Genomic DNA, 24,826 nt, shown 5'->3' with positions numbered 1-24,826 from the left:
TACAGAATTTTTAAATTTTAAATTTAAAAATTTATTTTTAAATTTAAAATTTTTTAATTTTTTTTTTAAATTTTTTAAATTTTTAAATTTAAAAATTAAAAAGAATTTTTAAATTTTAAATTTAAAATGTTAGGCGGTTTACAATACTCGTACTTGATTTATCAAGCAGGATGTGACCAGTTCTTGTGGGTTGCGAGTCTTGTGACACTGACCACTCCGAAGTGGCCTAGACTCCAACTCTGACTCTGATTCTGACCACTCAAACTCTGACTCTGACTACTCAAAGTCTGACTCTGACCGCTGAAAGTCTGACTCTGACTCTGAAGGTTTCTCAGGTTTCTTAATAGGTTTCTTAGGTTTCTTAGGTTTCTTAGGTTTCTTAGGTTTCTTAGGTTTCTTAGTTTTCTTAGGTTTTCTTAGGTTTCTTAGGTTTCTTAGGTTTCTTAGGTTTCTTAGGTTTTCTTAGGTTTCTTAGGTTTCTTAGGTTTCTTAGGTTTCTTAGGTTTCTTAGGTTTCTTAGGTTTCTTAGGTTATTCTTAGGTAATTCATCCAGAGTCAGAGTCAGACTTTAGACAGTCAGAGTCAGACTTTGAGTAGTCAGAGTCAGAGTTTGAGCGGTCAGAGTCAGAGTCAGAGCTTGAGCGCGGGCCCTCCGAAGTCTGGAGCCAGTCGAAGCGGCGGGCCAATCAAAAGCCAAGACCGACTGCAGCACGCAAAAGCAGGTTTCAACGGGTCAATCAGGCCGAAAATACCGTATATATTTAAGCACAAACAGTAATTAATAATATTTTTGCTAGAGCGTTGTAGAGAGTAAGCTTACTTTTTATTTATTTCCCAATAATTCTGGATACGTCATTCAATTAAAGAGAAGTTAACATTTGCATTCGCCGAAGCGCGGTGACAATCTTTTGCCCCGGCAGCATTAGGTTTTGTGTGTATGTACTATATGTGGTTTTGAAATTATATTACTCTTTTCATCGTTTTAAAGTTTTCTTTGTTGAAAACCTGTAATCTATTAAGTACTTACTACTTACTTGCTCGACACAAAATACAACTAAGGAGATCTCAAAATGTTTCGGGTGGATGTTTGGCGCTTCGGTGCGGTCGCGGTGCGCGACAACGATGATAAATCGATCAGGCACGGAATGATCTGCGACGTCGATCCTGTCGGTGGCCGGTTCACCATTGATTTCGGTTGTGCGAACCATCGTGCGGAAACGGTCAGCATGGCACGGTGCCGCGACCAGCCTGTTCATCCTCCCGCTGTGGTTGGCGATCGCGTACGGACACTGCTACAACCCGCACCGAACCAGCCGTGGAGATGGTATCCTTCCACACTTCTTGCCGGCAATGCCGCATTGCAGTATGCGTTTGTGGAGATTGAGCTCGACGGGCAGGTTGCGCGAGATGTGGTGCGATGGGAAAAGGTCATGCCGCTGGAAAGTGCGCAGCAGGAATGGACATGCTCTAACACGTACTTCAAGCATATTGTTGACATTGCCAGATGGAGCGATGAGCTAAAAAAGGTGACCAAAATGCAAAGATTTGCGGCAGTGTGGAACGAGCATACGAATACGGTTTGGGTGCAGCTGACCACAACGGGATTGGCCTACATTTCATCCGCTGTAAAGCCCCTCTCGTCAAACAAATGTGTAAGTGTTTTTCTGTCAGTAATGTACCACAGTTTAATTAGTGTCATTGGTGTAATACATTTCGGTAGCAGCGTGGTATACTACCATATATTTTGTGAAACAAATTCACGTGCAGAATGAACGAAGTATTCGTATTACAAAATCCTTTCTGAAGTTAGTATAAACTTCCGAAGTTAGTATAAGCAGTCGAAAAACGTGAGTACGATTGCTAGAATAAATGTAGTTTGGGAAAACTATCGCTTAGGAAAACTAAATCATTTTGATACATGTACAGTGTATATGTTCATTGTTAACGCATTAAAGCTTACGCGTACGGAAAAAATCAAGCCGCGGAAAGCTGTGCTGCAGGGAGGGGGGGGGGGCGTGTTTATAACACAAATCTGTGTGACCTTTCTGGTCCGCATCGTACCCGTCACCACAGCGATGGTTTCGCAATGAGCATTCATAACTCCTAGGGTACTCTAAGTAATGCATATTTTTGATGTGCAAAAACAAAATTTACTTTACCTTCTCTTTTTAGGCGGCTGTTCTCAGAATGGTAGAGATTTCTTTGGCTGATCATTATCAAGAGGCGGGGACGAACCCGTGTTTCGACAAAGACGTCTTGTTAAATCTCGCTCCCATTTCGACGCCCCGGCAAGCTATTTCGGTAAAAATAAGCGGTTTCTTCTAGCATAAAATTTTTATTTTACCTCGCACAAGTCAGACGCCCATTTAAAATTGCAATAACGTTATTAGATGAAAAACGCGGAAGAACCGGACAGCCTCCAGCCGATGCGCATCGGCCTGGTTCCTGTAGAAATCCTCACCGAAGCGTTTTCCTTCCTCGACATTTTCACACAGTTGACCTGCCGCCGCGTATGCCGATGCTGGAACTCAGTGCTACTATCTCCAACCGCATTCTCTACGGTTACAATCAACGTGAGACGATGTGACAATCAGCAGCTAGCCATGGTGCTTCACAAAAAGGTCACCAACTTCACGAAGACGGTACTTATTGTGAATGACGGTCACCCACAGCCAACCGCCACTCGCGCTCCCCTGCAAATCCTTACCGAAATGCTGACGGCTAAAAAGGTCAAAGTGCCGGTCATCATTGTTTGCCGGCTTGGGATGTCGGCGCGCAGTCTACTCGATTACTCCGATCCGGTGCGACTGCAGTGGCGTTCCGAGTGGAGCCGTGTGTGTGCGAAGCTGGTTCTGAAGCAAGTATCAGTGCGGGAACTAATGGAAGCACAAAACCCGGAGGCGGAGCCTGGGAAATATACTGTTGGCGCTTCTGGCCACGAAGCGCTAACCCTGGAGATGGTGACCACGGTTATTGTGACGACTGGAGTCCATATTGGATTTCTACTGGACAAGCTGGAGGAAGCATGCCCGAAGGTCCCGCCCAAACTGTACTGGAAGGCAGTGTGGCATTTGAAGAAGGAACGGGAAACTGGTGACCTCATACCGTGGCAGGTCCGATAGAGTAGAATTAACTGGTTCCGAAAAGATTAACGATACTTCTATTTATACGAGGGTTGTTAGTTATGTTCTGTCGTATTACTTTTATTTATTTTTGGACTCATGCAATTATTATATTATTTTCATATTACTATTACTGAACTCCTAAGGCATCGTTTTCATCTGTTGCCAGATTTGTAAATACGACACAAAAAAGTTATAAATTTTTTGAATGATGGCACCTTGGAAATTTCGTTTAATTTTCTTATTTTTTGTTATTTCATTTCTCCGCAACGAATCTTTCCGATTCGGAAATTATTTTGAACCTATGCAGGATCAAGCTTATCGAATATTTAGGTTACACGAATATCCGAACTATGGATTAAGTAAAACAATTTTTTAATATTTAGAGGTTTTGGTTTGGGTCCGTCGTGGTGCCAATTACACCAGTCGACCACCTCCCGCCTCCAATTTTTGCGTTTTCTCAAAGAAAGTTATCAAGGTATTTGCAGATTACTGTAAACGCTTGATAGTTATTTCCGACAGAAAAGGCTTCTGAAATAATTTCATTGCGGGAGGCGCACCAACATAAACGTTTCTTCGAATGCTTTTTGGCTCTTGGTCTCCCACTCCATTGACAAAACCCTGTTCTGTTATGCTGCTTCCACCAAGTATGGCGCTAAGCAAATCAGGATCTGTCGTGAGTGTAGTCTTAGGATTGATAGCTAAATGAGAGAAGTTTGGCTTTGCTAAGGAGCATTAAATGCAAAAGCACCAGTAACCACTAGTCAGCGTAAGTTGTGCCCGACGGTACTCCGCCTTGCTAAAAATCAGATCCACGCGCAATACGGAATCTGTTACTGGGGATCTGCTCTATGCTTCCCTGTCCATCCATCGGACAAACACATTTGGGGATCGGTGTCTGCCACGCGCAACAGAATGGCTTGCTATTTTAGGTTCCTCAACAAACAGACTGTTCCGATCTCCTCTCGCCATGCCTTGTTAAAATTCCAGAATAAAAACCACAAGACAAGCGCTCAGTAGTTCACGCAGAAGAACATTTAATCACCAACATAACAAGCACTTCAGATAGTCAATGGGTTGCATCCCAGTTTTTTAAAAAATTTTAATGTGAAACAGCGCAAGCCTACGTTCGGGTGTTAATGCGCCATTTTTAATTGCGAATTAAATTTGGTGCGGGTGAGTCGTGCTCTGACTCACGCTGACTGCCACCGAGAGCGGCCATTGACTCGGCCATTAGCCTACTATTACAGTTATGATATGCTCTACTTTTTAATAATAATTTGATATTTTTAGTTTCATAACTGATATACGCACGACAGAACATAACTAACAACCCTCGTATATGTGACAAAATCTTGTCTCTTAAAACTCGAAATTAATAATTTTATAATTTTCCACCACCAGCTGCAAAGTACCGACATATTATGGTAATGCATGTTTGGTATTATGCAGGTGGTACGAAAATGGCAAGCTGGGGATCGGCGATTTGAGGATAACTGTGGACGGCAGAATTTCGAACTGGAAGTGAGGTCGTTGCGCAGACTGACCATATATGCTCTGCACTACGCCAGTCGTTAGCGTGTCTTCCCTTTGAGAATGCATCCAGAATCTCGTGGACTTTGTACAGCACCAAGGCTTCCTCCGGAATCAGCAGTTTAGGATTGTTTATTTTATTTTCATTCGTTTTTAAGTGTTTATTAAACGCTTATAATTGTCATATAACAAAGTCATGACCAAAATTATGGAGTTACTTTTGTTTATGCTTTCGCATACAACCCCCGTTCACAGCTCCTGGATGTGGTATTTGTATCTGTATGCTGTAAAGGGATCTACTACAAGACGTTTAAATGTGAAGAGAGAAGACAGCAAATTATCATAGTATCAACATTTACGCACGTGGACCTGGTCTTTTAAACTGGTGAATAGTGAATACGTATTACGTACTTACTTGGTCGATAATGTTTAAATGTATCACATCAAAGAAGGTTCAAAACGTCAATAAGCTTATAACAAGCTGGGTACATTCAAACGATTCAATAGTTATTATGATAACTAATATTTATTTAAAATCCTGATATACACACAGCCAACCGCGTTCACCATCACCCTCATTAAGTTTTCAAGTCCGGTATTTATTTTTTATCTCAAAATCAGTAACAACACTTCTGAGTTCCCGCGCACGCCATAAATGCAAAAAAACCTGGAAAAACGACACCACAGAACACCGCCAAATAAACCCAGAATAACACCGAAGAAAAACTGAAGTCCAAAGCAAAAAAAATCGGCAAATACCGGACACTTGTAGCAAAAGCAATCGTATGAATATCAACAAAATTTCCCATAATATAATCGAAACCAGAGATATACATATTATACTGTTTTAACCGAATTACAATATCGGATCAGAAAGAAACACAGAGAACAGGGTTCATGATCAGTCCACAATCAGGAAAACAATGGGTGGGGTTACGGGCGGGCGCAGGCAGCCATCCAGTGACACCAACCATTCACCACATAATTTTGTCATGATGGACGGACGGAACAGAACGTGTGCGAATTTGCTTTTCGTATTTTTTCACGTCACATTTATGAAGAAAAATACTCAAAATGCCGGAAAAGAGCAGGCAAAAAGATGTCTCCATCTGAAAATCACGGTAGGAAATATGCAGACTGTTTTCTTTCAACCAAACATCTCCTGTGAGGCGTATACCTGTAAAATCAAAACACAATGTCAGACAAATTTATCATATTTAAAAGCTTTGCTATTACTACATTTGTGCGAAACCTTCTAGACGCTGGCGCATCGGTTTGATAACTAAATCAACACGCTGCAGTTCAAAACTTCTCGCCTTGCTAATTTAATCATATCGGAGTTATTTATTACAATAAAGTACTGTACTGTTACCCTGCACTTGCCGAAAGTTTCACTAGTGCAGCCATGCGTACGTTGTACGATCGCTATCACGATTCACATAGACGGCATACAACAGCTAACTGGGCACACTGTACGAAATTTCGGCAAGTGCAGGGTAACAGTACAGTACAAATAAGTAGCACGATTCTTGGATAATACGGATCCATGATTGCTTAAAACAGCAGTAAAAAGCTACTCTTTACTTTTTGACACGGAACAAAACGTAAAGATAAAAGCTAGAAAAATCAGAATAGTAACAAAGCTGCTTATTGAAATCAACAACTAACATACGTAAAAAGACAATCACTTCAGAAAATGAAATAATTACAATTTATGTAGAAATTTGTCTGAGTTCTGTAGTTTACCATGTAGAGAAATCCATCCTCATCGCGCTCCTCGCGATAAATTTCCGCCATGGTTTTGCTCATATTGGCCAACGATTTGTTGTTGACTATCAAGTATAATGTTTGCGTCGGTGAAAGATTCATCCGGTTTCTGTAAAAGAAAAAAATTTTAGCAAACCGGGTGTAAGTAAGTGCAGTATGTCCCTAAAAATAAAAGCTTATGAATATTGCATACGTATCATACAGATTTTTTGTCGCGGTGTTCCCCAAACATAACCATAAAATGTTAAATCGATTGCGACTGTACTGAAGTGGTTTAAACCCCAAATACAGATATTTTCAATGGAACATTACAATAAATATTACGTTTTCAAAGTTCTTTGCGATACAATTTCTGCATCAACGTACTGTTTTTTTTTGTATTTTTTAATAGCGCATCTGTTTTGTTTTGCGCGCTTCACGTCTGCGCCCAACAACCAATTTTGGTCGAATATTTTATAACACCATGCTTTAAGAAAACTAAATAACGCGTTCACATGTTGTTTCTGCGGTACAGCTACAATATGTTTGAGTAAAGTCGTTTAGGAATACATAAAGCTGCAGTTTTTCAGTGTTAAAGCGGAACTTGTCACACACAGTGTGCCATAAATCCCCATTATCCTGTTATGTCGGCCGTTGGAGCTTGGACCAGCCAAACGATGATAAAAGGCCAGGCAATTATGCACTGGAAATATACGAAACAAAGAGCATAATGTTATCCCAGCGACAGACGAACGATTATTATCCAATGCCGAAGAATAGACCAGACATTTAATAATCGCTCTTCCGTCTCGCCACTCAACCGGCTTTGAACCCGGCTGCAACTCGTAAGTACGTATGCGTGCGCGCCGGGTCCGGTTGGAATATTAAACCATATTCATTAATTAAATTATTTTCCTGCAAACTCGGGTTTATTTCGGTATGTATATTGTACCAAAACCATCGAGAATTTTCTACAACAATTTAATTTTGTTGATTTTTTAAGTATCAAAGTTCAACTACAAAAGGAAACATACAGCTGTATGTTTCCTTTTGTAAATTGCTGTAATATTATTATGAAATTCATGTAATCGTTACCGTACAAGATTAACCACAACAATAATTATCGCCCCGATTGATAACCTATTAAGCAGCGAAAATGCGTTCTTATCGGCAAAGATACACTCTAGTGCCCAAAATGAGGCAGAATGCCGACCATATTAAAAAGCATAAATTCTATGATCAATGATCAAACCGCTGATTAGCAATCGGACAGTGCTCGCATTTTTGAATGTGACTATTCTAAAGAGCATTTTTATGATGCATCTCTGACGAAGAGAAAATTCCATTACCTTCACCAAGAGAATATATGGCAGAACACCAGGCAGGAGAATATATGGCAGAAAAAAATTTAAGTTAAGTAAGCATCGCCATACAATATTTTAGAAATGTTGCAAAATACGAGAATAACCGAAGTTTTCATTAAGGATGTCAACGTTTGATTTATTAACTGGCATTTCGCAAACACTTTCTCGTGTAATCTGCTTGTAGAGACATATGTGCAGCAAGCAGGCCTATGTAGAAAAGTGGCATTTTCAAAACTGACCAGACGCAAACACAGTTGCCAGACTGATTAAAGCAGCCATTGCAGGTCAGACAGTTTTCTCCCGAAGCCAAAACCGGTCCAAATCATAAAGTTAACACGCTTGGCAGGCTCAAAATTTCTAGCAGCAATCTGATACACTTTGGCAGCAAACACTTTCAAGATTCCTTAGCAAAACATCCGATCCAACAGTTTAAGCACCCGCAAACATCGCGTGAAACACGGCAATAAAATTCGCCATTTTCAGTTCACAAGTAGCAATCAACGAAACTCTGGGAACACGTTCAGTAAAATATGGGCGATTAAAAATTTTTGGAAATTTCCGGATGCAACACCGAAAAATACTATGCTTATTTTACAGGATGAATAATACACTTTCATTGGTCAGTAGACTCGCAGTAAGTACACAAAACAAAAAGAAACTCTTGCATGGCAAAATTTAATTTAGTGCTCACACAGTCACACTCACAGTGAGCACCTAAAACTTGTTTCGAGTTCAAAATACCGCTGTTCCCCAGCTAAAAATGTTCCAAGAGAAAACCAATGATAAACGTTATTTTGACGTATTTCAGTGATACTCAAACAGTTAGTAACATTAATACTCAAAACAGTTCAAAGTTTTGGAGATATCGATGACACACTTGATGTTGTTTTCTCCTATAAGGTGAAAAATTAAATCAAATGAACGCGATGGGTTTCATAAATGTTTAAAAATCCAAACAATTAACAGTAAATAATTAAACAGATAGCTAGCGCTGATGTTTGATAAATGAAAGCAGCTGTTTAAATTTCATCCCGACACAAATAATCACAAGCAGCGGACACACACTGGTCATCGCCAGCAGCGTCGCATATCATTTTCACAAACCCTAGCCGGCCATTTTTAATGGAACTTTAACGATTTCTCTCGCCGACTGGCCGTACTGGTTCAGAATGCTGATGGCTGCCTGCGATAATGGAGAAGCTAGCCTCCACCTAACCGGACCGGAAACACTGACCAGCGGAGAACGCGGCGCACTTGGCTATAATATTCAACATAATTTCCTTCCCACTGCGCAATGCACAAAGAGGCTCATTTTCGTCTTCTATCTTTTATCACCGCGGTCGCGAAAGCTGAGAATGTCCGTTTCAGGTCATTAGTTTAACAGAAAATGCCTTGATAATAAAACAATACAGCCTATTCAGTATATCAGACAATAAAAGAACAAGTGTACACTTTTGTCTGGTCTAAGCGAGAAGTTCGAGAAGTTCTGGGAAAGGATTCGCTCATACTGTGGAAGGCGCAAGCATTCGAAGAAAAATAACAGAATAACAAACTAACACTTTTTGAACTCGTAGAAAACCAAAATCGCCCTACTGGAAGAAAACAAAATTGATATAACTTTGACATCACACGCACAGGAACAGAAAATATTCCTTAATATCTCCTAATAAACACCAAGTGTGCCATCTACGTAGTAATACTATTAAAGCCACCCCGAAATATTCCACTTACTGAAAAATTCAATACTGCATTCTGGGTTAGCGAAATAGCAATTAACAAAAAAATATTACGTAATAACAATATTATAATACAGATAAAATCTTTAAGCAAGCCAGACAATTTTCTGCTAATTAAATCCTAACATTCATGTACTTAGCAGACACTTGCCTGATAACGGCCACAAACTGTGACATCGAGATCTCGGGTGGAACCAGATACTTTTCTGCAAGGCAAAAAGTCAACAAATGCGCGGTGAGAAAACGCTGATCGCAGCGCGATTAATGGGGACGAAATCGAAATCAGATGCTAATCACCTTTTTCCAGAGGGGGTAACTGAACTTCCTTGTAGTACTTCTCCACAATCACCTACAATATAATGCGATAAAGCATGTAATTCCGGTCGAATGCAAACAAAGAATACGACACAAATCCCTAATCAGTCCAAGCAGAGCAAAGCGGACAGCAATACGGTGCGGCACGCATAACTTAATCTGCCGGCACTGCTTTGAAACGGATAGATTTCAAAGAAAAGCGAAAACTGTAATTAATAAGAGATCACATTAAAGCTGTTTTCCTTTGAAAAGTTTTTCTGGAATTATTTCTATTGTTCCTATTTTTGTTCAAAGTACTTATCTGTTTCACCTGACTCGACAAAATTCGGAATAACTACGCTTGAGTACATATGTTACATTATGATATGTTTACTTACAACTTCATAGTTTTATGCGGCACGAAATATCGCTCTCATGGCAGTGTTCGAAATTCGAACTTCGAATTACGGAATCAAAATTAACTCCAACAGATACAATTATTTTTAGTTGACCAACAGACACAATTACCTTATTTCCTGTAACAGTCTTACGCGCTTCCGGCTCACCAATAAGCAATCTTCGTGCCGGCATTTTGTTGAGCACTTAAAAACGTATTAAAGCACCGAAACCTGCAAGTCATCTATCTGCAGTTTAAGTAACCTAATTTCATGCGTTAATTTGGTGTCGTCGCAGCAAAAGTTCAAAACGTTTCCACATGTTTCTAAAGACAAAGCTGATAAAATACCGAGCAGCCTGCGACTTTCTGCTCTACTTTCGTTCGAATTCTACACTACCAGGCACCACAGTAAATTCATGCATGCGTAATTGCGTATGCACTATAAATAAAAAATTAAAAGTGTCTGTGAAATCATTGCGATTATATTTAAGTACATGTTAGTATCAGCACAAGTATATGATACTAACATGTAAATAACGTTTAACAAATACCAATAACACTTACTGGGATTTTCAAAGGATGACTCGTGCGGATATTTTTCATCTCTTCCTTCCGCATTTCTGCAAAAATACATGCACCACGATAAGTGACCATAATTCCATAGTAAAGCAATCACAGAACGAAAATACGTGCAAGCGAATACAATGCGGTTCAAGCAGTTTCCTTGTATGTGCAAGCAAATGTGATGAAGGGTTGAACAGGGATTAACCAGGTCAAAACGCATTCTGGCTAACTGCCCTCACCGAGGCTTTTCCGCTGCTTGAAACTCGTCCTTTTGGCCGCACGTCCATTCGTTCCCCAACCGATAAGGCTAGCAGCCGGGGAACTCTTTGATAATTTATCCAGATTGGGCATCGGGGACATTCTATGGAACAATATTGATATGGTCCGAAAATGTGATCGGATAAATTACCGCAACTGCACAGTCTGCACAAACCGTCGACGAATTAATTAAGTAGTAAATAAGTAAATGCTGTAAATCCCAGATAAATCACAGATCTGACAAGTACTGGAAGGATTCACAAGAGTACGAGAATGCACAAGAAGACGTAGAGTAGGAGAAATGCAAACAAATGCAAAGATCAGAAAGGAGATGGCATCTTTTCTGGTGAGCACTGGATACTTTGTGTGATGCAGAAAAGAGAGTCCGGCTGCAAAGTGAATGCATCAGCTGTAAGCTGTAATGGCGAACAAGAGCTGACCGGCAGATAGAGAGAAAGACAGAGAGAGGCAGACCAAGCGGCAGATAGAGAACAGAGAGAAACACAAATTCTTGATTTACCTCAAGGCCATTGTTAATTTCTGTTTGACGCTGCACTCTGTGCACTGTGAGTATTAAAACGATGCGGTACAATGCTCGCGAAAGGACAGATGGAGGGCACCGACAAGAAATATGGGTGGAGCAACATGACGACATTGTGCCCACTCCGACTGAACTGGCGTATCGCTGCGCTCTGGTTTCGTACTGCAATTTTGTAGCACGATTGTACGAGTTAAAATTAAAACATGTACATAACGTACAGTACTCAGTACGGTATTAAAAAAATCCAATTAAAATGCTGTATTAATTTTATTATTATTATTATGAACAAAGTCTTACTTACGTGGTATGAACTATGAATAAGCGAGTATGCATGGACTTTGATGCTCTATCGCGCCTCGGCCAAATAAAGCAATAATAAAGCAAAGTCACAAAAGCAAAAGCGAAAAAACAAAAGTCGCAGAAGCAGAAGAATATTGTTAAATTTAGTGTAACTAATGTATAATATGGTATTAAATTAAAGTGCAAATACTCTGTATATTTATCTAATTTCGAACGTTAATGGTACTGGCAAGGCATAACACTACACTACGTGTAGTGTATATTTTGCCATGGTACACGTGGTTCACGTAGTGTATATTTTGCCATGGTACTGGCCATTGGGCAAAAGCCAACTTCCATTTCGTATTCACTTTATTCATGGTCAATACTCGTACATAGTTCAACTCGTGCATGTAATACCTTCGAGATTTCAAAGCATATAAAATTTAATTGCAGAGCTATTATATGGAACAGTATTAATTACAGTATATTCGCACACGTATAATTAATATGCAATGTATAAAGTAAATGAACACATTCAAGCGTAACAGTACTAACGAAACACCAAAACCCTATAGCGAATATAACGCATTTTTGCCAGTCTCGATATCGAAGTGCATGGCAGCATGAATGGCACTACATATATACAAGTAATAAAAAACTAAAAGCATCAATAAAAAGCGCTTCGGATTTAACGGTATTTCCATAATTCCATGTAATAAATAGCAGATCGAAGACCGTTGATCTGATATGAACACTGCTGGCATGCAGACACCTTGTTTACTGCTGATGAGATATCTGTTTTATGATCATCACGTTTTTAAAAATACCTTATTCCAATCCGTTTGTAACCACGAAAATAAGTTACGGTAAGTAGCATGTCTACGACCATTTTGCTTTGCTTATCTTTCTTGCATCATGCACGGTGTTCATGGCTGCTACCTCTACGAATACCGAAAAGTTAACGCGCTTCGTTGCTTTGAATGATAATTTATGTATAAAGGTCTCGTGCCGTGATGCCAGAAATTTTTTGTTTTGTCATATTTATCAGTCTCGCATACTGGACGCCACATCACCAAAAGAAAATTTACGGCGGAACCGTAAGACAATTTTGAACTTTTGCTGCTAACTATCGTAAATGTTTATGTAATGAGCAAGAGCAAATAATTAAGCGTTGAGTTTACGTAAGATGTTTGTTCCCGCAGGACAAACGGGCTCTGTATCGGAATGGTAGCAAGGTGAAAGTAAAAAGTTCAACGATAAGGTCGTGGCACGCCGAATGCGTGCGCTGCAGCCAATGGCCCATCGCGTGTGCCGATGACGCAGTATTGACATCTGCTGAGTGCTGCCGCACTGCGGTAGTAAGTACAAAAAAGCTACAAAATTTTAAGATAAATATTAGGCATACAGTTTAATGCACATTTAACAATTTTTTTATTCCTTGGGTTATTGCAAGTACTGTACATACATGAATTCCACTTTCCTCGCCTGTTAGCCAGCGATAAGCTCAAAACTTCGACAATTTCCGGTCGTTTTAGCTTGCTGATGGTGCGCCATATGCTGGTAGCCTGGTGGCTGGTACGCAGTTTAGGTCATTTTGTGCTTCGAGAATAGATACCATACTCGTACGTCAGTCACCTCGATATAAAATAAAAAATAGAACATATTAGGAAGAGAAAGCGTATTACAAAATAATACTTATATACATACAATTTAAATAGCGTCTCTTTTGAAACTAGAAAATGCGTTTCGTATAGTTGTGACAGCCGTACCGATCCCTTTCAGTTCGGCAAGTAGGAAGAAAACTACAAAATTAACTCGAACTGGTAAAGCCTAGTGTCCAAGTGCACAACATTTGTGCAAGGAACCAGTAGTTAATTGTTGTTTAGGAGCATTGTGTTTGTAACAAAATCCAAAAGTGATGAAAAACGAAAACGGGAGTTTTTGTTTATGACCTTTGTTTGCGTAAAGCGCTCGATCGATTAGCTTTAATTTTATTTTTGATGCGCATAAATATGATGTGTTCAAAGGTCACTCAAGAATGAAAGGTGCAGTTTTTGTCCATAAATTCATAATTCCACCACCAGAAGCCCGCAACCGTACAATAACGATTATCATTCTGACAGGTACTGTACGGGCGTACTTATCACTATCAGTCAGATTAGTTAGCAGATAAAACACAGGAGCGGGCTATGGAGATATTCCATTTAGTGTCACTGCGATCATTAATTAATCAAAACCTTATCTTTTTCACAACTGCAGTAAACATCGACTGTATTTTGTAACGTTCCACACGTTTGCGCGCTTTATTTTCAAACCCCAGTCCTAGGCGCAACCTGGCTGATTGTGACTGACGTATTCACCCGATAGAAGATACCAGCACATTCATCGGAATTAGGTCCACCTGTACGATAATCAGTAGGTGCGGTATCGTAAAATATGTAATTTTTGGTCTTTGTTGCTAAATGGTGGTTCCGACTGCGACTTTGCTTATGGTTAGCCTTTTCCTGGGCAGACAAACACAATCGTCATTTTCTGTGTATATTTTCCCCTGGTCAAATCGCTTCGCGTTGCTCAAAATATGGCGGGGAAAGTCTTTACCTTTACTTCCGGTAACGGCAGCTTTCGTTACGTTGCGGTTAAGGAGCTTGGCAAGGGAAGCTTCGGTGAAGTGTTCGAAGCCAGTGAGCAAGTGAACAGTAAGCCCACGGGACGGTCGGTAGCGATTAAGCAGTCATTTTACCATGGAAATGGAATCAGTAGCGAGTATCTGCGCGAACTCAGAGAAAAAATGGATAACAACCATGTACGGATAAAGCGCATCACTAATCCCCATGTTACTAGTTATCACCATGTAAAAATGGAAGAAAGTGTAGGACTGGAATTGTCTCTGACAGTCGTCATAGCCATGGAATACTGCAATCGTAAGTCTGCATCATGCGCACAATCACTGGATCAAATTGCTGTACCGTGATCGAGCGCATGGTCAAATCAGTACTTTTGTTGCAGTTGGAAATTTGGAGAATTTCACAAAAACGCATAAACTATCAAATGGCGAAATCAAGGACATTATTAAACAGGTTCTGAGTGGTTTAGTCGCCATTCACGAACAGGGGATAATTCATACAGATCTGAAAACCGCTAATATCGTACTGGCATCGGACACCCACTTCGCATACGGACGCGTCGTCAAAATTACGGATTTAGACGATCACGTTGGCCTTGCATCCACGGTTACACGAGTGAACGAAGTAACCAATAAAAGAGGGACCATCATCTTTATGTCACCTGAAATGCTGACCGGAGGTCACAATGGCTACCAGATCGGCCGCCGGACGGATGTATGGAGTATGGGTTGCGTTATCGTTGAATTGTACCGAAAAGGAAAGGATTTTTTGTTTGTCAAGAAAATGACCGGAATCAACACACCGGTTGAAATGCTGAATGCTCACCGAGCTCGTGAGGAAGCTATCTGCTCTTTCATCACAACCGGTGGCAAACCGGAGATTCCAGAGGACATACCTGACCTTTCTAGGACCATGGTGCAGAAGTGCTTTGAAATTGATCCAAAGAAACGTATTAGCGCGAGCGAGTTGTTACAATCAGGCTGGTTTGAAGAGCCGACAGTAGTGCAAATAAATCAAGCACCTGGTAGGTCCGCTGCTGTTTAGGAATCATCAGAAATTATGATTACTCTATCAGAACCTACCAAGCTCTGCAGCGATACACTCTGCATACAGACCAGTCTAGGACCAAGAAAAAAATTTGCAAATGTCGCAAGTTGCGCGGCGCTCCGCTCGCTTAGGTATTGCTTTGCCCGCCTTCGCCTGACTTTGTGTTTTGATGTTGGGTTGGCTTCGAGTTGTTAAGCACCGCTTTTTCTTATGGTCGTTCTCGCCTTAGGCTTTGTCTTTTAAAACTTGGTTAGAACTTAAAACCACTGAAGCTTGACAGGTTCTGTATTTGATTTGCTACTAGCAGGTACCAGCAAGATGGAGTTTACGCTGAGTAATGGAGAACGAATTCCTCCCCCGGACGACGAGCTGAAATGGGATGTCCGAATGGCTTGTGCCGCGCGGGTTCTGGTGCATCACACGAACACCACCCGCTTCCCATATCAACACCCGAGTTTTTACAAAGCCGAAGTTGATCTGGTCAGAAAGGTCATTGAACCCCGTCAGCCATTAGACCCCAAGTTCCACGAATGGATGGCAAAGTTATTGGACACGAAGGGACCGCTCGCACACAGTCTTAATCCGATAACGAGATTAATCCACATGATAGTGCAACCCACAGGGCCGCGAATGTCCGCGCTGTTGACCACCTTCTTACCGACAATTGGCCCGTCGTTCCCCGCCATTGCCGAATGGATGAATCGGTACACAACCGACTACGAATACGTTTGTAAAGGTCATGCCTCCTGGCCGGATATTAAGAAGCTGATTGACAAGAAAGAACCGGTTATTGCACAAGTCCGCTTGTATGACCTTCCAATGGGTGATATGGTGAAAACGATTGCTGAAATGGTGGGGATCGGTGAGCATTGTCCTCCAACATTTCCTTACATATGTGCAAAAATACTGCGGGGATACGAAGGGAGCAAAGCTAACGGGGAGCCAGCAACGGTGATCTACACGAATCCGGATGGGAAAACAGGTATGATGGAGTTCGAGGAGTTCAAGAAAGAAGCGGATTGGACACCTTCGCATCCGCTTCTCAAAGAAGTGTTCGACTTGGCCGGCTATGAACCCAGGCAAATTATCTATCGAATCCAGAAAGGTGAGATGTGAATAGAAAACGAATCGATGATTGCTACGTTTTGACCTTTGCATGTACTGTCTTGTATGAACTTTTTTCACGAGCGTACCGAAACGAAAAGTTGCAGGTATGGAAGAAATTGGGTCAACGGATAATTCCTATAAACTGTCACGAGTACGACTGGTTGAAGTACATTTTGTATGGACAGTTATACTTTGATGTGGTTTGCAACGAAAGGAAGTGGCCAGAAAGTATCAGCCAATTAGTAAAGTGTTAAGTGTACTTTGATCTCTCATAAAACAATCAATAAAATGTTGTCTCATGGTTTGTCTATGAGTGTTTTTAAGTTGAAGGCGTGTTCTGTCATCTTTCATATTTTGGATCAGAAATCGCTTCTGAGTGCTTGAGGAGAAGAACTCCTTGTGAATGAATTAATGTCATCTTGCATAGCTAGCAGCTCTGGAATATCTGGTCTTGGGAAGTGTTCTCTGGCATATCTTCTTGTCCTAGATGTTGTTGCACTGTTAGTCTGAATGAGTCTGTATAAAGGTCACCGTTAGCAGAACGATTGGGTTAGCGTCGTGCCTGAGTTAGCTGTTTAGTAGGTCATTCACCACCATAAACCATCAGTAGCTTTACGCTATCTGACATGGAGGGCATTTGGTGGTGAAAGTCATTCTATGTGTTTTACGCGCGGTTGTGTGGTTTATCGAGTCGACTAAATGCAATAGTCATTGTTACCTGTCCGATTTCACCTGTGCGATTTTACCTGTGAACCCGGATCGCCTGCCTGTTACCGGTCTACAGTGGGATACCTTTGTGTTTGTTCTTGCGGATTGGATGCAGCTGGATGCCGGCGAGCACGGTGCCAACCGGATGACGCGGGCGAAGTTCGCGGTTGAAGAACCACACGGATGGTGTAAGTGGAAGATCGATAGCCGTGTCTAGTGAAGCATGCTGTTTAATTTTGTTGCGATGAGTCATTTCTCCCTACGTTAAGAAGATCTTTCCGTTTTGCACGATATTGCTTGGCTTGTTGTTATAATGGTTGTTACTACATGAATTTTGATGGAACGCCAGCGTGAATGGTTTAGACTAACTTTTTTCCTTGATACCGGTTTACGATTCGATAAGATAGAAGTCAGCGTTAAATGTAATGGGATACAACAGTTAGTGCACTACGTAGGTGATAGTTGTTCTTACGTCCCTTGTGTACAAAGAATCGAAGTTGCTAATCCAGACGGAAGTGTGGGAACGATATACCCATTGAGATAGAAATATGTACAAGGTCAACGAACAGTATCATAATTTTCGTTTAACTACAATAGCTGTGCTAGTCTGTGTAACCCGCCGACATACCACGCGTTTGTCAGCTGTTGTTTATCGGCTTGTACCGTAGATGTGATGGAACTCTTGTGGCCTCGTTGTTGCTTTCGTAACGTTCATGGCCGGTATTTTGTTTGGGCGTGACCGGCAATATCAGTTGCCGGTAACCTGATGTAGTTAGCAGCATGCAAATTCACGTCTCAGCATTGTTGGGCAGCGTTTTGTTTAATGCATCAACTTTATAGTAAACAGTGTCAGTTACCGGCACTTGCTTATGTAAGTGATAACTTTGTTGAGCAAAAAAAAGCTGAGTTTCTCTGTATTTCTGTTCACTGTGTAAGTCTGTACTGCCGTGTTCATCCTGGCTTGTGCATGTACACGCGCGGCGCAATCTCGTAGCTGTTGTTGGTACATAAATACCGGTACAACGGGTACATACCTTTTGTTGTGTACTCTGTACATGTGATTTATTAACATGCACGGCAATGCCAATATACTCGTACCAGTTGTAATGATAATTTAGCTCTGCTTTAAGTAATAATTCTAATGATAATTGTAACTGTTAACCTTGAATTACAATGGCTAATAATAGCAATAAGCTATGCCTGCTACAAGAAACACCTTACCGTTAACACATGTGAGTGAAAGGGAGCTTGTTGATAAAAGCGAAAAAGCCATAAAAAGTAGAAGTAACAAAGTGAAGCCGATTACCAGTAAAGAGCCGGTTACAGGCGCGAGCAAGGTTACAACCAATGATCTGAATAGTACGGTTACTGGGAATAACAACGAGTTTCTTAATTCTCAGGATAACGATATTTTGCCGGTTACTGCAAACCTAGAGTTGTTTGAGGAGAGAAAATTTGTTGGTGCAGTTGTACAGAACAAAATGGATGCAGCTGCAGTAAACAAATTAGCTGATGCTTTAAATAAATTAAATCCTGCCAAAGTCGACCGGAAGGTTAACCTTGCAGATTTGCCGTCATTTTCTGGGCAAGACTCAGAATCGGCGGCAGATTTTCTGATAAAATTCAAACTTTTTGGTGAATATTTCGAATGGGATAATGAAAAGTTGAAAGAAATGTTTCCGATGCGGTTAAACAAAGACGCTTTAAAATGGTTTATTACGAATAAAACTAAGCTACCAGACTGGGATGAAACTGAGAAAGAGTTTCTTAAAGTGTTTGGCAAAAGTGCGTACGACCTTGATCTGCAATCACTAAGCTTTTCTAATAATCCATTACAAAATCCTCTGGGTTACGTTTTCGAGATTCTCGATTACCTTCGCATAACAAACCCTCTTGCAACAGAGCAGGAAAAAGTACGCGTGATTTTGAGCACATGCCACCTGAACTGAAAGCAGCAGTTATCGAAGACAGACCAGATACTGTTGATAGGTTTGTTGAGAGGCTTAAAGACATTAAAAGAAAACAACAGTACTTGTCGGTTGTCGGTAAACATGATACATCGATAAAAAAACTAACGTGGCAATAAGTCCGAAATGTAATGAGAAAGTACGGTATACAAAGTAGCGCAGGTGTAAAACTAAAGAATAATAATAATAATTAATGATCGTCGATCAAATTTTTTGCTTGCTAGTTCAAAGCCTTTAAAAATTAAAACCATGACAGTGAAACAACAGGCGGACAGTATGGAGTATAGTGGTTAGCTGTGTGTTGAAAATAAAATTTTTTGTGATTGAATAAAGTTTTATTATGAGTTTTAGCCATGGACAGTCAGGGCCCTGGTCTGTAAATGGTGCATTTTCAAAAATATACAAACAAAATTGTGTATGATGATGATGTAAGAAATGAGATTTTTGTGAGGAATTTAGAGAGTTGATAGTGTTAAATTAATGATTTATTTTGCCGCCTGTTGTCTATAAATTTTTATCTGTCAGTAATGATTTTGCAGTCTAAACATCAGCTAATTCAGAATGTTGCTACAAATTTTGAAAAACTGTGGTAAAATACCGTTACTTTCACTGAAACTAAGGTACAAGTAAGTTCCTGTTTAGTTATCCAATCGTTTTTAACTGGCCATGGGGGAAGCCCTAATAGTCGGTTACTTTAGTCATAGTTTATTGTATACCTGCTTTCAACAAATTGTATATTGGAAGGCTCCTAAAATTTGCAATTTGCCAAGCAAAGTGGAACAATTACTTGTATTTATTTAATCGGTGATTATTGTCAATAGAACTAGAATTTATTCACCTAAAACAAATAAAAATGTCAAAATTTGTGATCTGTATAAATCTATGGTTAGAAATTAAAATTCACAGACAGCGCAATTGTACGACTAACCTTTTAATGATTTGTGTAACTGACTATAATACAGTGGTCTATTTCTCACTTTTCCAAACACGCGGAACTGTCTGTATGTTCCATGCATCCAAAACTGCGTGTAGGACGCACAAAATAAAAAACAGGCTTGTGCGAATATATTACAGCGGCAGCAGTAAATGCGGTGCAATGCGCTCGTATGTTGTCAGATGTCTGCACTGACTCAGACGTTACGCATTGAAGCGTAACGCACTGAACCACCAAGTTGCCGGCATGTGACTAAAGTTCGATTACTCATGTTGCATTAATAAACCTTTCTGTTTCCTTGGTTTTAACGCGGGCGCATTATGCTTGGTTAAATGTTGGTTTCAAGTTACATCAACCACATTTTGGTTAAGATGGCATTTTCTTCTGTTTCATTTTGCGTTTTTTTTTCAAAGTGAAAATTGCATCTTCGTTTGGTTTGCACCATGTGTTGTGTTGTCGCATGTATTCATGTTCAATACAGTGTACATTTCTGTTTTTCTTTGTCTGTTTTCTTTGAGTTGCAGGACTGCAGTTTTATTGGTTTCCGTTTCCTAGTTTTGCATGCACGGCTATATCGATCGATTTTTTCGTATGAGCGCCTTGTGCGGGCCGAAGCGCCAAGGTTGGGTGGAATGTTTTTGCAGTCACCGCAGATGAGAATGAGCCAGCAGATCAATGACCTGCAGCGAGGACAGCATAAGTAAAGAGCCCTGCTGTTCAATGTGAGATGCGTTCGTCGATAATGAACTGGATAAATCGCGACATGCCACGTGCAGTAAATATACTGGATGCAACACAATTATGCAGCTTTATCCGCTACTGAAGCGTGCTGTTCTGACCGTGAATGGACCGATAAGGGATGTTTTGTCGAATAATTCAGCGCAGATTGGTCCAGCGTCTGCGGACACACTAACTTTTGCCAAAGCGGAATTCACCAAAGCCCAAGAAGGTGCGCGTGATCTTGCAGTAGATGCAGTGTGGATGCGGAGGACAGCATGATGTGGATGCGGAGTGACAGCTGATGCTGATTGCGAAGTGGGATTGGATTTGGTTAACGGGTTGGTCGAGAGCGCCCGTAGTATGGAAACGGTGGTCATTAGCGCCCATGTTGAAGTGCGTATATGTTTTGGGAGAGATATCAGGTTGGCTGTCGGCGCCTGGTATTTTGTGAATGCGCTGCGGCATATCATGTGTGCCGCGGAAGTTCTCTCATCAGTTATTGCTATCGCTTTACACCTATGGATGGTCTGAGTCTGTACCGCTACCTGTTGTGGTACTACCTGACGTTATTTTTCGTGACCTTCCTGATGTTAACTGTGGTGCCATCAATGGACATTTCTGTCCTAATCTTATTTCAAATTTCAACATCGTATTATGTTCCTGACCTGACCACGTGCCACCACCTGTCAGCTGTATTACGCCAGGAGTTTTACCTGGGCCTCCATGTAGCCAACGGTTCTCGTGGCTGTAAGTCAGCTGTCTTAAGTTTCGTCAGCAATGGATGTTCGGATGGATCCTGTGGACGTTCGTGCCGAGGACGTCACGGTCCAAAGAAGGAGCGTGTCACGAGTACGACTGGTTGAAGTACATTTTGTATGGACAGTTATACTTTGATGTGGTTTGCAACGAAAGGAAGTGGCCAGAAAGTATCAGCCAATTAGTAAAGTGTTATGTACTTTGATCTCATAAAACAATCAATAAAATGTTGTCTCATGGTTTGTCTATGAGTGTTTTTAAGTTGAAGGCGTGTTCTGTCATCTTTCATATTTTGGATCAGAAATCGCTTCTGAGTGCTTGAGGGAGAAGAACTCCTTGTGAATGAATTAATGTCATCTTGCATAGCTAGCAGCTCTGGAATATCTGGTCTTGGGAAGTGTTCTCTGGCATATCTTCTTGTCCTAGATGTTGTTGCACTGTTAGTCTGAATGAGTCTGTATAAAGGTCACCGTTAGCAGAACGATTGGGTTAGCGTCGTGCCTGAGTTAGCTGTTTAGTAAAGGTCATTCACCACCATAAACCATCAGTAGCTTTACGCTATCTGACAAAACAAGTTGCAAATGTGCCTGCGATGAATTTTTTGACTCCTGTGCCACCTCGAAACCTGAGTTCCCATTCCGAAGAAAGCCGCGGCGAGATGGTGAAATCTGTGTCAACTGGTGCGTACTGCAAGCACGCTGTGGTCGTGCCAGTGCTCTGATAAGCTGTATAGTACAAGGAACCAAAGAAAGTGATAAAATTAACTCAATAAACACAAGTAATGCATCACAATGTCATGTACACACGAGTACTGTAGAGTCTAGATCATCTGCGCAGTGTTTGATAAACTAGAAATGCGCCTCCAAAACTATGGTACCAAGATGTGGATGGTACGATCCATTAGTGCCTGTTACGGTTAGAAAACTGTGAGTCTGTGACCATTACAGCTCGAAGATGACCTTCTATTGACTCTGTTTTTGGTAACGCAAAAACAAAAATCTGAAGAGCTAATTTATGGATTTTCAGGTACGACGGTGAGACCGACGGCACCGCCTAACCATGATGTAATTGTGCATTCGGTAAAATACGGCGATACGCTCTCGGCTATAGGAGTGAAGTATGGTGTTCCCTACCCGAAGATCGTTAAGGATAACAACATTATCGATATGAACAAGGTTCCTGTGGGAACCGAGCTGAAGATTATACGCAGCAACGGCTCAGAGAAAGGGAATGCACTGTCTGCTCAAACCTTGACAAAAGGTGACCCTGCTAGAGAATCCGTGACAACCGGCATACAGCCTCGTGTTTCTTATTCTTTTAAACATAACAGCACTTAAGTATACTAATGTGGAATTGTTTACTCTAGATGCGGCTGCGAAACCGGTTGAAGCCGTCGATCCGGCGGTTACCATCCACACTATTCAATACGGCGACACTTTATCCGCCATAGGCGTGAAGTATGGTGTTCCGTATATGAAGATTGCCAGGGATAACAATATTGCCAATCCAAACAGTGTGCCTGTGGGCAAACAACTGAAAATCATACGTAACAACGGTCTGGAAAAAGCAGAGACACAGACTGGGTGCATCGAGTTCGAGAATTACGAGTACATTGTGAAATACGGAGACACGCTGTCCGAGCTCGGAGTAAGGTTCCACGTGCCATATAAGACCATCGCTCAAGACAACGGAATAAGTGATCCGAACAAAATCTATGTTGGAATGAAGCTCAAAATTAGACGCGTGGAAAAAACTGACCTTGGATAATTCGTTATGAGTGCAAACTGCCCATATAATATAAATACTAGTAATGTTTGACAGAATATTTTTATTCTAGTGTTTCGTAGTTATTTACTGATGAGCGATACAAAATACATGTCTTAATTAACCCGATTTTTTTTCTAGTTTTACCTCAGTTTGATCGATTAAAATTTTGAATTTTTTTTTAAATTCGTTATTCGTTATGCGCAAAGTAAGCAATACAGTTATACACTAATGTGATCTGCACTCCATAATTTAACCGTACTCACTCATGCATTTGCTGGACAATGGATAACCGTGAAAGGTCAACATGATGTACCGCCAGTACCGGTAGTAGATTTTCTTATTTAACGCCAAAGCCAGCGTATCATAATCAGGGCGACAACTGCAACAATGATCCCTGCAATCCAGAAGAACCTGTTTGCCTGCAAAAACGCAATTTCGTGGCCGCTTGATACAGAGCTGCGATTTGCAAACTATGTGGTACTCGTAGTTGCATGTGAAAGTTCGCACTGAAAAAAAATTAATACCGGTATCCCTAAGTTACAGTTGTGTTGTATGGTGGCATACTATAAATTGCAACGCAATGTAAAAGAACATAAGGCCAGAACAGGTTTATGAACCGCGACTTCGTGCTTTTTGATGATGTTATAATCGCTGTCACTAAAAATTGTTGACGCTCATGTACAGTATTACCTGCCCACTGGTGCCCTGCCCCTGGATATCGACAAGTCGCTCGTGAGGACGGCTTCCCGCATTATTGTTCATGGTGCGATGTCTTTAATTTCTTGTGACGTATCTGCTTCTTGTTGTTTCTCCAAAACTCATTAAATGGTAGTTCGATAATAATTTCCTATTAATTAGTATGTAACACATTCACTTATAAACCCCTTTAGCTTTAATTGCGCATTAAGGGCCAAACAAACACTGAGATTTCAGAGTACAACTATATCAAAATCGTGTCAAGTAATGTATTTACTTGACATATAAGTAAGTACGTATATTTATTGTGATCCGGGGGAATTTGAAAATATTTTACCGATGCTAAGCAACTCATCCTCATATATTCTATGCTGTCATACAGATACTGTACGGTAGATAAAAAGCGGTTTTCAACATGCCGCACAGTAAACCTATTAGAAATGCACAACTGAGTGTGCAGCTTCGGAAGCTGCACACTCAGTTGCAACTGCACACTGCGGTGCAACTGCGGTGCAACCGCAGTTGCACCGCAGTTCTACTTGTCTTGCAAATAAGTGAAATGAATAATACCAAACAATTTAATAAAAAAAATCTATTTACATATTGACGAACCATTAGATTACAGTCACAGCAGCTTACAAAAAAAGTCGAAAGCTGTCGAAA

General features: G+C 40.8%; 3 protein-coding genes and 1 long non-coding RNA gene across 6 annotated transcripts; 2 read left to right on the top strand and 2 right to left on the bottom strand.

The window, feature by feature from the left end:
* Nucleotides 1-890: 890 nt before the first annotated feature.
* Nucleotides 891-3,381, bottom strand: LOC129583842 (uncharacterized). The gene is made up of 3 exons (XR_008689817.1): nt 2,708-3,381; nt 2,160-2,556; nt 891-1,517 (listed from the first exon to the last, which is right to left on the bottom strand). It is a non-coding gene; the product is annotated as an uncharacterized LOC129583842 (long non-coding RNA).
* Nucleotides 1,382-4,958, top strand: LOC129583839 (uncharacterized). The gene is made up of 4 exons (XM_055475828.1): nt 1,382-1,652; nt 2,173-2,301; nt 2,391-3,113; nt 4,575-4,958. Exons 1-4 carry the CDS (start codon nt 1,431-1,433, stop codon nt 4,698-4,700), a joined length of 1,200 nt encoding a protein of 399 aa, XP_055331803.1. The 5' UTR covers nt 1,382-1,430; the 3' UTR covers nt 4,701-4,958.
* A 280-nt stretch (nt 4,959-5,238) lies between these two features.
* On the bottom strand, nt 5,239-24,432 carry LOC129584156 (microtubule-associated proteins 1A/1B light chain 3A-like). Its single transcript, XM_055476273.1, has 11 exons — nt 24,158-24,432; nt 23,731-23,886; nt 23,312-23,412; nt 23,062-23,233; nt 13,303-13,472; nt 10,996-11,717; nt 10,757-10,812; nt 9,799-9,850; nt 9,653-9,707; nt 6,402-6,531; nt 5,239-5,832 (listed from the first exon to the last, which is right to left on the bottom strand). The coding sequence occupies exons 6-11, from the start codon at nt 11,114-11,116 to the stop codon at nt 5,803-5,805; spliced, it is 444 nt and encodes a 147-aa protein (XP_055332248.1). The 5' UTR covers nt 11,117-11,717; nt 13,303-13,472; nt 23,062-23,233; nt 23,312-23,412; nt 23,731-23,886; nt 24,158-24,432; the 3' UTR covers nt 5,239-5,802.
* LOC129584154 (uncharacterized) lies at nt 14,095-23,869 on the top strand. Of its 3 annotated transcripts, none has more exons than XM_055476271.1 (7): nt 14,095-14,758; nt 14,844-15,485; nt 15,816-16,613; nt 16,714-16,758; nt 22,273-22,380; nt 22,727-22,960; nt 23,067-23,869. In XM_055476271.1, exons 1-7 carry the CDS (start codon nt 14,416-14,418, stop codon nt 23,465-23,467), a joined length of 2,571 nt encoding a protein of 856 aa, XP_055332246.1. In that variant the 5' UTR covers nt 14,095-14,415; the 3' UTR covers nt 23,468-23,869. The 3 variants fall into 3 exon arrangements, with proteins under 3 accessions (XP_055332246.1, XP_055332245.1, XP_055332247.1); XM_055476270.1 differs by having other exon boundaries at nt 15,813-16,613; nt 23,067-23,867; XM_055476272.1 differs by having other exon boundaries at nt 14,096-14,758; nt 15,813-16,613; nt 16,720-16,758; nt 23,067-23,858.
* Nucleotides 24,433-24,826: the final 394 nt, after the last annotated feature.

This window comes from Paramacrobiotus metropolitanus, unplaced genomic scaffold, assembly GCF_019649055.1.
Source record: "Paramacrobiotus metropolitanus isolate TYO unplaced genomic scaffold, Prichtersi_v1.0 Parri_scaffold0000012, whole genome shotgun sequence".
NCBI lineage: Eukaryota > Metazoa > Tardigrada > Eutardigrada > Parachela > Macrobiotidae > Paramacrobiotus > Paramacrobiotus metropolitanus.
The sequence above is the reverse complement of the archived record's forward strand: the minus strand, read 5'-3'. Positions and strand labels throughout refer to the sequence as shown.

Coding starts and splice junctions, on each gene's coding strand:
- LOC129583839 (XM_055475828.1), top strand. CDS start 1,431: ATGCCGCTGGAAAGTGCGCAGCAGGAATGGACATGCTCTAACACGTAC. Junction 1,653..2,172: donor CCCTCTCGTCAAACAAATGT/GTAAGTGTTTTT, acceptor TTCTCTTTTTAG/GCGGCTGTTCTCAGAATGGT. Junction 2,302..2,390: donor CGCCCCGGCAAGCTATTTCG/GTAAAAATAAGC, acceptor TAACGTTATTAG/ATGAAAAACGCGGAAGAACC.
- LOC129584156 (XM_055476273.1), bottom strand. CDS start 11,116: ATGTCCCCGATGCCCAATCTGGATAAATTATCAAAGAGTTCCCCGGCT. Junction 9,851..10,756: donor GTCATCCTTTGAAAATCCCA/GTAAGTGTTATT, acceptor ATTATATTGTAG/GTGATTGTGGAGAAGTACTA. Junction 6,532..9,652: donor CAGTTTGTGGCCGTTATCAG/GCAAGTGTCTGC, acceptor TTTCTTTTACAG/AAACCGGATGAATCTTTCAC.
- LOC129584154 (XM_055476270.1), top strand. CDS start 14,416: ATGGCGGGGAAAGTCTTTACCTTTACTTCCGGTAACGGCAGCTTTCGT. Junction 14,759..14,843: donor AGCCATGGAATACTGCAATC/GTAAGTCTGCAT, acceptor CTTTTGTTGCAG/TTGGAAATTTGGAGAATTTC. Junction 16,759..22,272: donor AACGGATAATTCCTATAAAC/TGTCACGAGTAC, acceptor ATCTGACAAAAC/AAGTTGCAAATGTGCCTGCG.